Genomic DNA, 16,427 nt, shown 5'->3' on the forward strand with positions numbered 1-16,427 from the left:
GGACCTCATCATCATTTAACATCCATTTTCCATGCTGGCATGGGTCGGACAGTGACGGGAGCTGGCCAGATGGAGAGTGCTGTAGCAGACTCCAATTGTCTGTTTTAGCAAGGTTTCTACACCTGGATACCTTTCCTAATGCCAACCACAGAGTGTATGGGGTGTTTTTATGTGACACCAGCATGGGAGCTTTTTACATGGCACTGGAACAGAGGATTAGAATTGTTGGGTGGACTGGTAAGTTTGTGACAGTATTAAAGGAGAGAGAGAGAGACAGACGGTTAGAGATAGAAATAGAGATGAATGCAGTGAATGGGGAATAAGGGCAGAGGCAGGGTTAGTGACAAATCTCAGTTTTGGCAAAGATGAGTCATCTACAAAGACCAATAGTCAGTAAGTAGAATTTAGTGGATCCATACTGTATGGCAGCCCATTGTCTGTGTGTGTGTGTGTGTGTAACAAGATTTCAGTTGATCCAATTGATGGAATATCTTGTGGAATTAACATTCAAGTGGTTGAGCACCCCACAGACAGATGTACCCTTAATGTACTTCTCAGGGAGATTCAACATGACACAATGTAACAAAGCTGGCCCTTTGGAATACAGGTACTATTCACTTTTGCCAACTAAGTGAACTGGAGAAATGTGAAGTAAAGTGTTTTGCTCAAGGACGCAACATACCGCCGGGTATTGAACTCATGACCTTACAATCATGATCCGTATACTGTAACCACTGAGCCATACGCCTTCACAGCCAATGATGATAAACATCAATAAAAAGAGCGATAAACTGGTGCTTTCCCGCAAAAATATTTTCTGGTATTTGTTATGTCCAAATTGCGCAGCTGCACTTTCAACATTGTTGTTGCCATTGTACAAGCAGTGGGCCAGGGGTTCAAGACCCACAACTGACACTGCTATTGTTCACAAAATACTTTATCACAAAAAACAAAACTGAAGACTGGAAATACTTTCTTAAGCACTTACCACTTCCAGAGACTTTGACAGAACTTGTAAAATGTCCAGCATGGTTTGTAATAACACTCCACTCCACAGTAAATACGGAAACCTGTAAATAGCGAAATACACATTCATAACTAAGAAAAGGGGAAATCCAACAACTGTAATACACAACTATCAGGAAGGAAATGCCAGAATAAATGGAACAATTGGAAGAATTATTTAGGTCTTGATTCACTCATTAAACGGAACTGAAATCTTTTGTTACCATATTTCTGTTAAAATACATTGCCTTTGTTTCAATTAAGTTTGAAAATAATGAAGAATTTAATAAAATAACTTTCATCATCATCATTATCATCGTGTTTTAACGTTCGTTGTCCATGCTGGTATGGGTTGGACGGTTTGACCAGGGCTGGCACGCTGGAAGGCTGCACCAAACTCTGATTTGGTATGGTTCCTACAGCTGGATGCCCTTCCTAATGCCAACCACTCTGAGAGTGTAATGGATGCTTTTACATGCCACAGGCACAGGTGCCATTTGTATGACACTGGTATCTGCCACGACTGCTGTATTACTTGGTTTGATGGGTTGTCTTAAGTACAACATAATGCCAACGGTCTCGGTCATTGCCTCCGTGAGGCCCAACGCTTGAAAGGAGCTCAACCACATTGCCTCCGTGAGGCCCAACACTCAAACGGTGCTTTTTATGTGCCACTGGCACGGGTGCCAGTTATGGGACACCAGTATCAGCCACAACTACAATTTCACTTGGCTTGACGGGTCTTGTCAAGCACAGCATATCACCAAAGGTCTCAGTCATTAGTCATTGCCTCTGTGTGGCTCAAAGTTCAAAGATCATGCTACACCACCTTGTCCCATATCTTCCTGGGTCTACCCCTACCACTGTAGTCTACTTCTGCCTCTTTGTCATTATTAAACTGAAACAAAAACTAACATGGAGTTTTGAAAGAAGGAGTGAATTTAGGTCACTTTCAAATAAGAAATTTTATCATAGAACCATGGGCAGTTTCTGGTGGTTTGGTACCAAAATGGGTGAAAAATCAATTTCAAAGCTGAATCACCATCATCATCATTGCCTACATTAACCAGAACACCAATTCCTTAGTCTTTCATGTTATTTTTCATAATAGTTGTGGCTGAATGAATCAACAGGATGTTAGACAAGCCAAAGCATGTTCACAATTAATTTATCATTTTTATTACTCTGTATCTAAGCAAAGATAATTCTCGAGAGTCCAATTCACTTATCTCGAAATAGCTACTGTTTATGTCAGAAATTCATTAGACATTCTCGATGGCTAACAAATCATTTGTTAATGCAGATGTTGCGAAGTGATATATTTGTGTTTGCTGAGGGCCATCATCGCATGGTTGGTCACGAGAAAGATGCTGTATTTAATTGAATCAAGCTGGCTGCACAAAGCATAACAAAAGCAAACTTGCAAACGTTCAACAACAGATTTTATTGATAGAAAATTATGCATGAGATTACCAAGTAAAGAGAGGGAGAGTAATACTGAGTGAGGTGGCTTGGTGCCATGTGATGAGAAGTTGGAGCAGGACAGAAATATGTGTCTTGCTGTAGAGGAGAGACATGGCTACTAGTCAGTGGGAGAGAGGGAGAGAGAGATGGTGGTAATGTGCCAGAGTGTACCCTCAAGGTGCAAGGAGGTAAATGTAATTGGAATGGTAGAAGAGTGGACAAGGTGCATGAGCTGGGAGTTCACACAGGTGCAAAGGGGAATGCAGTGGGTGGTGAAACATGGGCATATAGAGGAGAAACAGGATAGCAATGATACAGTTAGCAGGAGGGCAGACAGAAGCGAGATGATGGAGAGGTGTTGGACTGTAGGAGTGTGGGGAGAAACAAGCATAAGAGATGTAGTTTGGTTCATTGGTGTGGGGTGTTTGAAATAACGTTATGTGTGGGTAGAATACACAGCACTTCCAGAATTCAGTTTTGCTGAGGTGGATTGGTCTTCTCAAGAACCTCATATCATCAGACATCTTCATCCATTGTCATCTCTTCTGTGAGTCTGTGAGACTCAATATCTTGAGATCAGCCCTCACTACTTCATCACATATCTTCCTAGGTCTCCCTCTTCCATAACTTTCATCGTATCAAATGTGCAAACCATCATAAACATCTCTTTTGCATGCAGCATCTGATTCCTTTTAAACCCAACTTTTCTCTCAGCACATTTGCACTTTGTCATACATGCACACTGATGTTGCACATCCGTTGGAGCTTACTAACTTCATTCCTCTCCAGTCTTCATATGTCTGCTGCATTCAGGGCCCAAGTCTTACTACCACTGAGCACAGCCATTTGTACACAAGCATCAAACAATCTGCCTTTGGGCTTCTTTAAGTTCCTTATTTCTTTATTGCTCACAAAGAGCTAAACATAGAGGGGACAAACAAAGGAATTAAGTTGATTACATCAACCCCAGTGCGTAACTAGTACTTAATTTATCAACCTCGAAAGCAAGGTCGACCTCGGTGGAATTTGAACTCAGAATGTAATGGCAGACGAAATACTGCTAAGCATTTCGCCCGGCCTGCTAACATTTCTGCCAGCTCACCGCCTTATTTAAGTTTCTACCTGCCAAATCCACTCACAAGGCTTCAGTTAGCCTGGAGCTATAGTAGAAGACACTTGCCTAAGGTGCCACACAGTGGGACTGAACTCAGAACCATGTGGTTCGGAAACAAGCTTCTTAATCTCACAGCCATGCCTGCTATAGGTTAAATCTGAAGAAGCAGTATTATAAATAAATAATTATTAGTGTGCAGTGAGTGAGAGGAGCAAAAAGACTTACCTGTCGACTAGACCTGACAGGTATTTGTCAGCTACACACCGAATATTCTTATGGACATGGTTGAACTTCACCAATAAAAACTGGGCATGCCTTTCCAATTCTCTTTCTCTTTCATCTGTTTTTGGCTGTAGAATTAAAAGTGAATGTAGAAAAAAATCTGTTGCCCAAGTTGAAAAATAGTTACAAGAACATTAATATTTAGGAAATAAAAGGAGGAATGATTTGGTAGAAATAGAAACTTGGTTTAAAAATATATCCATATATTAGAAAGACATTGATGTATGTTAGCACAGATCTGCTAAAATCATTTTCTATCTTTCTAAATAATGACTTTGTAGTTTTAGATGCAGTCATTTGGTTTCACTGATAAAACAAGATATATTTTAACAGAAAAAAAATCAATTTTTGTCACCAACCTTTTCAGCCATGACTTCTAAGAACTTGCTGAAGACTTTATCAGAAACTGCAGCAAGACATTGCCACATATCTGAAAGAGACAAAAAATGGTTCAACACTAAAAGAATATCTGATATAATGGAGGTTATGTAGACACAAAAGCATGAAAAACAATGTAGAAGACTATTATCATTGTTTTAAAACAAGAATTGTTCCAGGATTAAGAAGTCCGTTTTGCAACCAAGGAATTGCAGGTCTGATTCCATTAAATGGAACCATGTGAAGCTGACATCTGTCATAGCCTCATGTTGGCCATCTGTCATAGCCTCATGTGTGACATTTAATAAACAGAATCTGTGCAGAAGCCCATCCTGTATGTATATATAAGATGCAGGAGTGGTTATGTGGTTAAGAAGTTTACATCCTAACCACAAGGATTTGGGTTCAATCCCACTCCATGTCAACTTGGGAACGTATCTTCTATCAAAGCCTCAGGCCAACCAAAACCCTGTGAATGGAGCTGGAAGATGAAAACTTTTTTAAAATATAGAACGCCATTATTTTGTTGTTTTTACATGAATCACCATCCCATTTATTGCCCCACTTTTCTTCAACACCCCATTGGAACTTTCCACCGCCCACTTTGGGAACCACTGTGTTACACTACCATAATAACTTGAAATTTTAGCAAGACGGTAAATGAGGTGTGACATTCATATCTTTCCTAGGTACATTAATAATGAAGGTTAAGTGAAATGAAAAAGACTATATCAGATCACAAATTTGATTGGTTAGATTAAATCAATAAAAGAATCTCTATATGGTCACTTAACCTGCTAGAAATAGCAGTCAAACCTCTGAGAGGATGGCTAGAGCTGAAATGCTCTTGGCCATAGGACTGCTTTATCAGAGGTGATGTGGTGCTGGTGGTAGGGGAGGTGGGTACTAAACTACAATAACTTGATAGATCAAAAGGTAAAAAATAAGTTTAGAAATGAAAATATGTGATTGAAAAAAAAACCAGTGCAAATATAAATAGAAAAAAACAAACAAGGAAGCTGTGTTCCAGTACATACTGGCTTTATCTTTGATGATTGTATTGTCTTCTAAGTAATGGAATAACCCTTGGAATGATAATGGATCAGTGGAATAAGTCACCCTAGAATGAAAAAAAAAACAAAGGAAAACAGACAAATTATAAGCAAGAAAACCAGAAAATATTCTGGAGACAACAGGAAGCCTGAGAAAATGAATCCTAATCTAAATGGTATTACCTGAGTGTCTCCAACCGAAACACTGAAAGGAGATAAGCACACTGTGCAAAGTTCAGTCGATTTATAATAGCTGTCACTTCTGTGCTTTGATTGAGCAAATTGCAAATACTTAATCGTAGTTCATTCACTTCAGCCTGCAAAAAAGTACAAAGAAAAAACAGAAGCAGGTCGTTAATAGAAGTAGATAATTAGTCCCAGAGTTATGTTAATCACAAAGCATTGAAATAAAAACTTCATCTTCATGCGAGGTACCCCCTGTAAGCCGTTTGGCTGGAGCCATCTTCTCCAAAACATTACAACATTTCACCTCCTCCAATGCTCCCTCCCTTCTCAAAAGGTTTTTTTTTCTTCTTCTTTTTGCCTTGAAAGTACTTGGTGCCCCTGTCAGTGTAGGTGCCACATAAAAGCACCCAGTCCACATTATAAAGTGGTTGGTGTTCAGAAGGGCATCCAGCTGTAAAAACCTTGCCAAAACTGACCTAGCCTGTGCTTGTGCCATGTAAAAAGCACTAAGTCCACTCTGCTGAGTGGTTGGTGTTCAGAAGGGCATCCAGCTGTAAAAACCTTACCAAAACTGACCTAGCCTGTGCTTGTGCCATGTAAAAAGCACTAAGTCCACTCTGCTGAGTGGTTGGTGTTTGGAAGGGCATCCAGCTGTAAAAGTCCTGCCAAAACAGTTACAGAAGTCTGGTGCAGGCTTCTGCCTGGCCGGCTCTTGCGGTATCGTCCCACCCATGCCAGCATGGAAGGCAGACGTTAAACGATGATGATGAGGACTCCATCACTATAAACATATATTCAGTGTTGCTGCTGATATTTGCAATGAGCCTATGAGGGTGCCACTACGTGATTACTTGATGTGCTGGAAATAGCAAACAAGTTCCTCTCAAATTATTGTCTAAAAGAAAAAAAGTAGTGGTGGGGGACATTAGATAACGTAGTCTTAGATACACTGTGTCAAAAAATCCCCTTAACTAGAGATCTTATTGATGAATGTTGGTATGGGACTCAACAATAACAAAGTATTTATAACGAGGTAGTTATAAGGGGCGGGTGTAGCTGTGTGGTTAAGAAATGTGCTTCCTAAACCAATGGTTTTGGGTTCAGTCCTACTATGCAGCACCTGGCAGCAAATGTCTTCTATTATAGGGCCAAGCCAACCAAAACTTGAGAGTGGACTTACTAGACAAACTGAAAGACACCTATTTTGTGTGTGTGTGCCTTGACATCACATGGTGCTTGTAAACAAGCATTACTAGCAATGTTGATCATAAACCAATACTCCATGTAAAATATTTCCATGGGGAAACATTACCTTGATTGGAAACAGGTGAGGGTCAGCAATAGGAAGGGCAGCCGACCATAGAACACATGCCACAACAAATCTCATCTGATCCATGCAAGCATGGAAAAGTGGATGTTAACTGATGATGATGTAATCTAAACCAGCAACAGTTACACGCTTTGGACAATGAACATGGTACAGTGCTAGCAATGGGACATGAATTATCATCTCAAGGTCTCTCCAATATTTTATGATTTTGCTGAGGAATAGCAATACTAATAACCAACTGTTAGAACTCAGTATACAAAAGCTTTAGAATAAGCATTAGACATAATATAAATTATTGAATGACAACGTAACATGAATTACATAACTCCATTAGCTTACAGTTGTTTCTGCTATAAGAAGCAGTACACTCAGAACTGAGAGCTTGTGCAACATCTTATAGCTTCCTCAAGATAGAAGATAAGAGTTTACAGTTGATGGGAAATAAACAGGGTGAATATGAAAAGGAAACAGCAATAACAATTCAAAGCTGTATTCAAATGTTCTAATAAAATGTTTGGCTCTCGTGCTGGTGGTATGTAAAAAGCACCAGACAAACATGACTGATGCCAGTACCCGCTGACTGGCCCCATGCTGGTGGCATGAAAAAAGCACCCACTACACTCTCAGAGTGGTTGGTGTTAGGAAGGGCATCCAGCTGTAGAAACATTGCCAGATCAGAGTGGAGCCTGGTGCAGCCACTGGCTCTCCAGACCTCAGTCAAACTGTCCAACCCATGCCAGCAAGGAAAACAGACATATGATGATGATGATGAGTAAACACATCGTTAAAATAGAGTAGGACAGCAAGGGTCAAACTTTACATGGAAAACTCTACCTCTTACTTAGGCCAAGAATATAAAACCAGGGTTAAAAATCCTTCTTACCGGTGCAACTCCATCGTTTTTAAGTGCTGTGTTGTAGCGCAACTCTGAACGTAGATGTTCTCTCGAAAGCAGTAAAGGAGATTTTACAGCAATTTCACAGACGCCTTCAAACCAGTCATGGGGCCAAATACCTACAAAAGAAACAACATTATTATTATTCATAGGCGCAGGAGTGGCTGTGTGGTAAGTAGCTTGCTTACCAACCACATGGTTCTGGGTTCAGTCCCACTGCGTGGCACCTTGGGCAAGTGTCTTCTACTATAGCCTCAGGCCGACCAAAGCCTTGTGAGTGGATTTGGTAGATGCAAACTGAAAGAAGCCCGTCGTATATATGTATATATATATATATATATATATATTATTATTATTATTATTACTACTACTAGATAAGAGACAATAAAATCAGAGACAGTTAGAATTTTTGCCTAGAACCAATTACTAGCCTGATAGACTTGGCTATGTCAAGATGGATTTTTATGTATTCTTCCTCCCACTTGGATTTGAAATGTTGCCACAATTATAATATGTCTATTCTACTGTAATTTTCTGTATTTTCGTGCAGCTGAAGATTGCTCTACATATTGCATTTAATGTAATGCTCACATTACTTAACTAAATGGAGTAGCATGAAACATGCATACTGCAACCATCTTTAAAATCCGTGTTGCTTATTTTGATTACCTAGTTTTTGGAATGGTTTTTATATAATACCATACCATACTATATTCTGGTGCCTAAACACAAGTACCATATTCAATTTTTGAATCTAAATCTAAACCTTTATATATATATATATATATATATATATATATATATATGTGTGTGTGTGTGTGTGTGTGTGTGTGTGTGTGTGTGTGTGTGTGTGTGTGTGTGTGTGTGTATGTGTTTGTGTGTCTGTGTTTGTCCCCCCAACATCGCTTGACAACCGATGGTGGTGTGTTTACGTCCCCGTGACTTAGCGGTTCAGCAAAAGAGACCAATAGAATAAGTACTAGGCTTCTAAAAAATAAGTCCTGGGGTTGATTTGCTCGACTAAAAGGCGGTGCTCCAGCATGGCCGCAGTCAAATGACTGAAACAAGTAAAAGAGTAAAAGAGGATGCACACAGTATAGTTGGAACACAGACAATAATGCATCATCATCATCATCGTTTAACGTCCGCTTTCCATGCTGTCATGGGTTGGACAGTTTGACTTATTATGTGCCACCAGCATGGGTTCCAGTTATGGGACACCAGCATTAGCCATGACTATGATTTCACTTGGCTTGGGGGTGGGGAGGATCTTCCCAAGCACAGCATATCACCAAAGGTCTTGGTCACTAGTCATTGCCTCCATGAGGCCCAAAGTTCAAAGATCAGGCTTCTTATTATTATTGTTATCATTTTTATGATAATTCATCTCCTTCTACGTCTTTCTCTCAGTTTCTGTTATTGTCTATTCATTGTCCTTTCAAGTGTTGGGCCTCACAAAGGCAATGACCAAGACCTTTGGCATTATGTTGTGTTTGAGAAGAAGGTCCATCAAGCCAAGTAAAATTGCAGTCATGGCAGATACCTGTGTCATGTAAGGTGGCACCCATGCCGGTGGCATGTAAAAACACCCGTTACACTTGGAATGGTTGACGTTAGGAAGGGCATCCAGCCGTAGAAAGCCATGCCAAATCAGACTGGAGCCTGGTGCAGCCTTCTGGCTTACCAGCCCAGTCAAACTGTCCAACCCATACCAGCATGGACAACGGACATTAAATGATGATGATGATTGTCAGCATGATGAAACATATGTGAACCAAATTTATTTCTAAATAAATCATTTTGACATAGTGAGCCTATAAGTCAACAGTTTTAGACGATATACTCATCTTACAAAGTCACTTGGTTGTTGATAAATAAAATACATTTATGTGCCAGTGCTATGTAGAAAGCACTGGTGCCACATAAAGAGCACCCACCACACTCTGTAAAGTGATCAGCATTAGGAAGGGCATCCAGCCATCAAAATCAAAGTAAAGCAGACAATTGAAGCTTGGTGAAGCTCTCTGATAGGCCAACTCCAACCCATGCCAGCATGGAAAACAGATGTTAAATGATGATGGGAATGATAATGATGATGATCTGCTGGTATATAAAATGCACTTTTTTTTTCAAAAGCATGTCTCAAAAAAGAAATTATTAATAAATAAAATCATTCTAGGTTCTTTACGTGAAGTTGAGTCTACATGCTTTAATGTACGAAAGAGATCTTTTCCTGAATATGCATTGCTGAAATTGGGGTGCAACCAATAAGTTTGTGCATCTTTTAGGCCATCAAATACAGGATGTGTTCCATGAGCATAAAGCCAGTGGATGCAGGGAAAAACATGTTGCTTAGGATTATGTCACTACAAGAACATTAATATTTAGAAAATAAAGAACAAGGATTTGGCAGTAATAGACATATACTAGACAAAATGTCTTGTATTCTGACTTCAACTTTTGCTGGGATCAACTCTGCATTTCATCTGTCTGGGATCAGCAAAACTGGCTTCAAATTTTGAGAGAGGGTCATTAATTTCAGGGAAGAAGGCAAGTTGATTACATTGATCCCAGGGGTCAACCAGTACCTATTTTATCAACCCTTATAAAAGGTAAAGTTGAATTTGGAGGAATCAAAACTGAGAAAGTTAAAACATGAAATTCTATTAAGCAGTTTGCCCAGCACAGTAGTGGTTCTGCCCTGCTCACCACCTTAATATGCATCAGTAATATTATAATTAATTCAATTGACTACATTCCTTGAATCACAATAATTAACCGTGTGCCTTGTCAAATGAAAATCAATATTTGTAAAATACTGGTCAATAATACAAACCTGAATCTTCTACAGCAAATCCCATAATTACACAATAAAGCCAGAAATCCCTGAATAGTTTGTTTAAACGTTGTTTGGGATCCCGAATTGGAGGCAAACGACGAACGAGCTAAAAGGAGAGGAAAAAAAAAAGGAAGAAAAGATGAAGATGTGAGATAAAAGAAATTTCATTTTTCAAATTTTCATTGAGGTGTAGGTGTGGGTGTGGGGTTAAGAAGTTTGGTTCCCAACCAAATGGTCTCAGGTTCATTCCCATTTAGGCAAATGTTTTCTACCATAACTCCTGACCAACCAAAGCCCTGCGAGTGGATTTGGTAGACAGAAACTAAAAAAAGGCGGCGAGCTGGCAGAAGTGATAGCATGCCAGGCGAAATGCTTAGCGATATTTCGTCTGCCGTGACGTTCTGAGTTCAAATTCTGCCGAGGTCAACTTTGCCTTTCATCCTTTCAGGGTCGATAAATTAAGTACCAGTTATGCACTGGGGTCGATGTAATTGACTTAATCCCTTTGTCTGTCCTTGTTTGTTCCCTCTATGTGTAGCCCCTTGTGGGGGGAAAAGAACCCATGTCAGTGCCACATGAGGGGTATCCATGCTGGTACCACATATAAGGCACCTGTGCCAGTTCCATGTGTAAAGAACCCATGCTAGTGCCATGTATCAATGAAAATATACCAAGTCATATTTTTAATATGATGGCAATAATTAATACTTACCACAGCAATTACTGGTATAAGTAAACCAAGATTTCCAGCGCTGCTTGAGGCCTGTTAATATAATTAATAAATGATTTTAAGATACATACTCATCTTACACTCTCTCTGTCTCCCTCTCTCCTCTCTGTCTCACTCTCTCCTCTCTGTCTCACTCACACGTCCCACTCTCCTCTCTGTCTCACGCACGTGTCCCGCTCTCCTCTCTGTCTCACTCACGTGTCCCTCTCTCCTCTCTGTCTCACTCACGTATCTCTCTCTCCTCTCTGTCTCACTCACATGTCCTGCTCTCCTCTCTGTCTCACTCACGTGTCCCTCTCTCCTGTCTCACTCACATGTCCCGCTCTCCTCTCTGTCTCACTCACATGTCTCTCTCTCCACTCTGTCTCACTCACGTGTCTCTCTCTTCTCTCTGTCTCACTCACGTGTCCCTCTCTCCTGTCTCACACACATGTCCCTCTCTCCCCTCTGTCTCACTCACATGTCCCTCTTTCCTCTCTGTCTCACTCACGTGTCTCTCTCTCCTCTCTGTTTCACTCACGTGTCACTCTCTCCTCTCTCACTCACGTGTCTCTCTCTCCTCTCTGTCCCGCTCTCCTGTCTCACTCACATGTCCCTCTCTCCTCTCTGTCTCACTCACGTGTCTCTCTCTCCTCTCTGTCTCACTCACATGTCCCGCTCTCCTCTCTGTCTCACTCACATGTCCCTCTCTCCTGTCTCACTCACATGTCCCGTTCTCCTCTCTGTCTCACTCACGTGTCTCTCTCTTGTCTCATTCACGTGTCCCGCTCTCCCCTCTGTCTCACTCACGTGTCTCTCTCTCCTCTCTGTCTCACTCACGTGTCCCTCTCTCCTGTTTCACTCACATGTCCCTCTCTCCTCTCCTGTCTCACTCATGTGTCCCTCTCTCATGTCTCACTCACGTGTCCCGCTCTCCCCTCTGTCTCACTCACATGTCCCTCTCTCCTCTCTGTCTCACTCACGTGTCTCTCTCTCCTCTCTGTCTCACTCACGTGTCACTCTCTCCTGTCTCACTCACATGTCCCTCTCTCCCCTCTGTCTCACTCACATGTCCCTCTCTCCTCTCTGTCTCACTCACGTGTCTCTCTCTCCTCTCTGTCTCACTCACGTGTCCCTCTCTCCTGTCTCACTCACGTGTCCCTCTCTCCTCTCTGTCTCACTCACGTGTCCCTCTCTCCTCTCTGTCTCACTCACGTGTCCCTCTCTCCTCTCTGTCTCACTCACGTGTCCCTCTCTCCTCTCTGTCTCACTCACATGTCCCTCTCTCCTCTCTGTCTCACTCACGTGTCTCTCTCTCCTCTCTGTCTCACTCACGTGTCCCTCTCTCCTGTCTCACTCACGTGTCCCTCTCTCCTCTCTGTCTCACTCACGTGTCCCTCTCTCCTCTCTGTCTCACTCACGTGTCCCTCTCTCCTCTCTGTCTCACTCACGTGTCCCTCTCTCCTCTCTGTCTCACTCACGTGTCCCTCTCTCCTCTCTGTCTCACTCACATGTCCCTCTCTCCTCTCTGTCTCACTCACATGTCCCTCTCTCCTCTCTGTCTCACTCACATGTCCCTCTCTCCTCTCTGTCTCACTCATCTCTTCTCTCTCGCTCCTCGCTTGTCTCACTTCTCACTTGTCTCACTTTTCACTCATTTCACTTCTCACTCACTCTCTCATTTCTCTCTCTCCCTCTCTCTCAATGCAATCTCAAAACTGCTCTTTTGCTCCCCTTTCTACAACGTTGATGCTCAGACCCACAACCATTCAAATTAATTCACACCCACAGAAACCAACGCATGCATATACAGCCTTAACCCTGTAGTTAAACAGCCAGTCTTAAACGATATCGGTATGCAACAAAACAAATCACAATGTGACCCCTTACCTTCATTGCTCCCTGAGCACGCTCACTCGCCCGTTTGCCTTCTAGCCCCATTTGCACAAACAGCTCCAATAACCGAATCAGTAACTCAATTTGTTCATTCTCGGTTTGTATATTAGCTGAGATGTTAGCAAAAGCATTTATCACCGACAGGGAAACATGTCTGAAAAAACAAAAAAAAAAAACAAAAACTGCCTGTACTGGTTTAGGCAAAATTCTGTTTCAAACACAGTACCTCACTGCTTTACACGCAATACCTCAATAGCACCCACAGTTCTTCAATAGCACCCACAGTACCTCAATATTACCCACAGTATCTCAAACCATCATCCATGCTATTTTTTAAAATTATTGATCAAAATAGTTTAATCAATCATAACCCAAAATTGTTATCAAAAATAACTGTCAGCAATAGTTGAAAATATTCAATCAATCATTGCCCATAGTACATCAGTCATCACTCGATCACCACAATCAACTTTATTCAAAGCAAATCAGTCCAATGTCACTTAAATGACATCAGTCAAATATCTACAATACTTCAAATTAAATATCATTCAAATGCTTGCAACAGAACGTCATTCAAATGGCATCAATCAATCAGTCATTTAAATCATTTCAATCAAATGTCTCTCCAACCTCCTAAATCAAACCCCACTCAAATCCCCTTGATTAAAACATCAATGAAATCCTCTCAAACACCCTTTAAAGTTAATTAATAATTACTAGTGGTAATGCTTTAATGAAACATCACCAATAATATTTACTCCACAAACACAAATAATCAAATACAGAGAGATATAGGAATCAAATCTGCTTGAATGTAACTTGACATGATTAACAGACTGACACAGTACAAACCTGTATGCATTGACTTTATCTTCGTTGTCGTAGCGTCCATAGGCTGAACTGCTTTCAATGCTGATCTGAGAAAACATCTTCATCACTTCTCCTGATATGCTGGACTATAGATGGAGAGAAAAATAAATCATACATGTAAGTATGCAGGCGTTTTAAAAATTGTATGTAAAGCTTCTACAAGCCATGCTGAGATGACCCCCTTCGGTCATGACTGACCATGGGATTGCACCTAGAAAGTTACCCTCCCAGGCACAAGTCCAGGCAGGGTTGTTTATGGAAGACCAGCAGTCGCCCATGCATACTGACCTTCCCTTTACACACCACCAGTGTTATCCAAGGGAAAGGCAAAGGGACCGATACAGCTTGGCGCCTGTGACATCGCAACTCATTTCTACAGCTGAGTGAACTGGAGCAACATGAAATAAAGTGTCTTGCTCAAGAACACAACACACAGCCTGGTTCGGGATTCGAACTCACAACCTCATGATCATAAGCTCGACGCTCTAACCACTGAGCTATGCGCCTTCACAAGCCATATACGTTAAATACTACCAAAAATAGCAACAATATAACCCAGTGATATCATTTATAAGAAATTTTTTTTAAATCTAGATAAAAGATGGGAATAATTTCTACTCACACATCCAGCCATTATCATACATCCTAACTGATCAATGATCAGTTCATCAAGGTGAGACTGGGGGGAACAGAATCGTTGCTGGAATATTTGCAATACAGATTCTACAGTCTTCGGTGTATCTTTTAGCGCCACAGCAACATGACCAAGTGTCAGAATTGTATTTGTTGAGATCAGAGCAGATTCTCTGTTGAAAAAAAATCGTTGTATAAAAATGAACTGAGATCAGAAATAAAATAGGATCAGACAAAGTTAAGACCACATGAAATAATCAGCTGAAATAAACCAAAAAAATACAACAAATAGTAACACAACAGAAAATATTAAACTCAATTTAAGTAACGGTGGTTTGCTTTGGGGCTTTTTCTTCAGTTGTGGGTGAAAAAAAAAAAAATGTTTAATAACCACAATGTAGTTATTAAACTACTTTTACCTGACATTGTTAAGTCTCAGATATATCATCAGATATGGCAAAGAAAGTCTCAGTTTCACTCATTCTTTCTACCTGAAAATAAAACAACTCTAATTTGTTGACTTGGAAGTAAGTCAGCAAATAGCAAAAACATTGTTGCACATATTTTAAAGTTATATTAACTGTCGCACGTAGAGTACATCAACTTCAGTATTTGACTGATACTTTATTTTGTCCACTCCAAAAGGATGAAAAGAAAAAATTCAATTCAGCAAGATTTGAACTCAGACTGTAAAGGGTCGTAACTAAAAGCATTTTGTCTGATATTTTAATGATTCTACCAATCTAGGTTCCATGATATTGTTAAGATAAACTAACTGAGTCTTTTAGTTATATTGGCCTGGCACCGTTGAAACATATACAAGGACATTAATAAATATTATATATATTGAATAGCAAAACATGATGTGTGCTGAAAGTAACAAGAAAGGTGATATAAACACAGACACACAAAATAAAGATAAGGAAAAATTAAGATGAAGCCAAAACACAAATTTGACACACAAAACTATGGAAGATGATAAAAGGACACAGCAAAGTGAAAGTTGATACAGCACCTTCGATCTCAATTGCCAATCCCCCAACTTCTCTATTGTGCTTATTTCGGAAACAAACACAAGTAAAATGGACACAAAAGCTAATTGGGTGTCAGGAAAATGACACAGTTTAGGCTCAAAGCAAAATTTAAAAGAAAAAAAAAAAGCCAGAAATTGAAAATATGTGGAAGAGAAGTAAAGTATGTGGAGTGCACAATGCAAAGATGTTAAATTGCAGCTTCACAAATAGGATGGTGGTTGGGTAGCTTTTTTTTAATTGCCCAGACGAGTCTACATTAACTGTGGACAGCTCTAAATTAGAAACCTGTGCCTACCACAGTTTAAAGCATGATGGGAAAACAAAGTCAGATATTTTAGTCTCCAGAAATATATAATATCATAAAATTCATACGAGACCAGAAAACCTCATTGTTATGTACAGGTCTTTTGCTAATATCAACCAGTTTTTGAGAACCAAAATACTATTCATGCATCATTTAACGTCCATTTTCCATGCTGGTATGAGTTGGACCTATATGCATCTATATCATCATTTTTTAATCATCTACTTTTCCATGCTCACATAGATCAGATGGAATTTGTTGAGGTGGATTTTCTATGTTCAGATGCTCTTCCATCGCCAACCCTCTCCCGTTTCCAAGGAAGGTAATCTCTACGATCAGACATATTTTCACAGAAGATTGGAAATGAGGGACACCGCTCGCATGATGGTGACACTCATTTACAATTATCACCTGATGTCAAGGCAAGGAGACAGTA

At 40.4% G+C, this 16,427-nt stretch overlaps 1 protein-coding gene across 13 annotated transcripts in view; it reads right to left on the reverse strand.

Moving 5' to 3' along the window:
• The window catches only part of LOC106872207 (phosphatidylinositol 4-kinase alpha), a 134,454-nt gene that overhangs the window by 56,606 nt on the left and 61,421 nt on the right, over nt 1-16,427 (reverse strand). For all 13 annotated transcript variants that reach the window (XM_089353322.1, XM_089353319.1, XM_089353318.1 and 10 more), the window contains 11 exons: nt 14,643-14,826; nt 14,003-14,106; nt 13,145-13,304; nt 11,258-11,308; nt 10,543-10,651; nt 7,695-7,825; nt 5,479-5,612; nt 5,281-5,363; nt 4,225-4,295; nt 3,809-3,933; nt 989-1,070 (listed from right to left, as the gene is read on the reverse strand). In XM_089353322.1, the coding sequence (XP_089209448.1) occupies nt 989-1,070; nt 3,809-3,933; nt 4,225-4,295; nt 5,281-5,363; nt 5,479-5,612; nt 7,695-7,825; nt 10,543-10,651; nt 11,258-11,308; nt 13,145-13,304; nt 14,003-14,106; nt 14,643-14,826 (1,234 nt within the window). The remainder of the gene's footprint in view (nt 1-988; nt 1,071-3,808; nt 3,934-4,224; nt 4,296-5,280; nt 5,364-5,478; nt 5,613-7,694; nt 7,826-10,542; nt 10,652-11,257; nt 11,309-13,144; nt 13,305-14,002; nt 14,107-14,642; nt 14,827-16,427) is intronic.

The sequence above is a fragment of the Octopus bimaculoides genome, chromosome 6, assembly GCF_046866305.1.
Source record: "Octopus bimaculoides isolate indiv1 chromosome 6, ASM4686630v1, whole genome shotgun sequence".
Taxonomy (NCBI): Eukaryota; Metazoa; Mollusca; class Cephalopoda; order Octopoda; family Octopodidae; genus Octopus; species Octopus bimaculoides.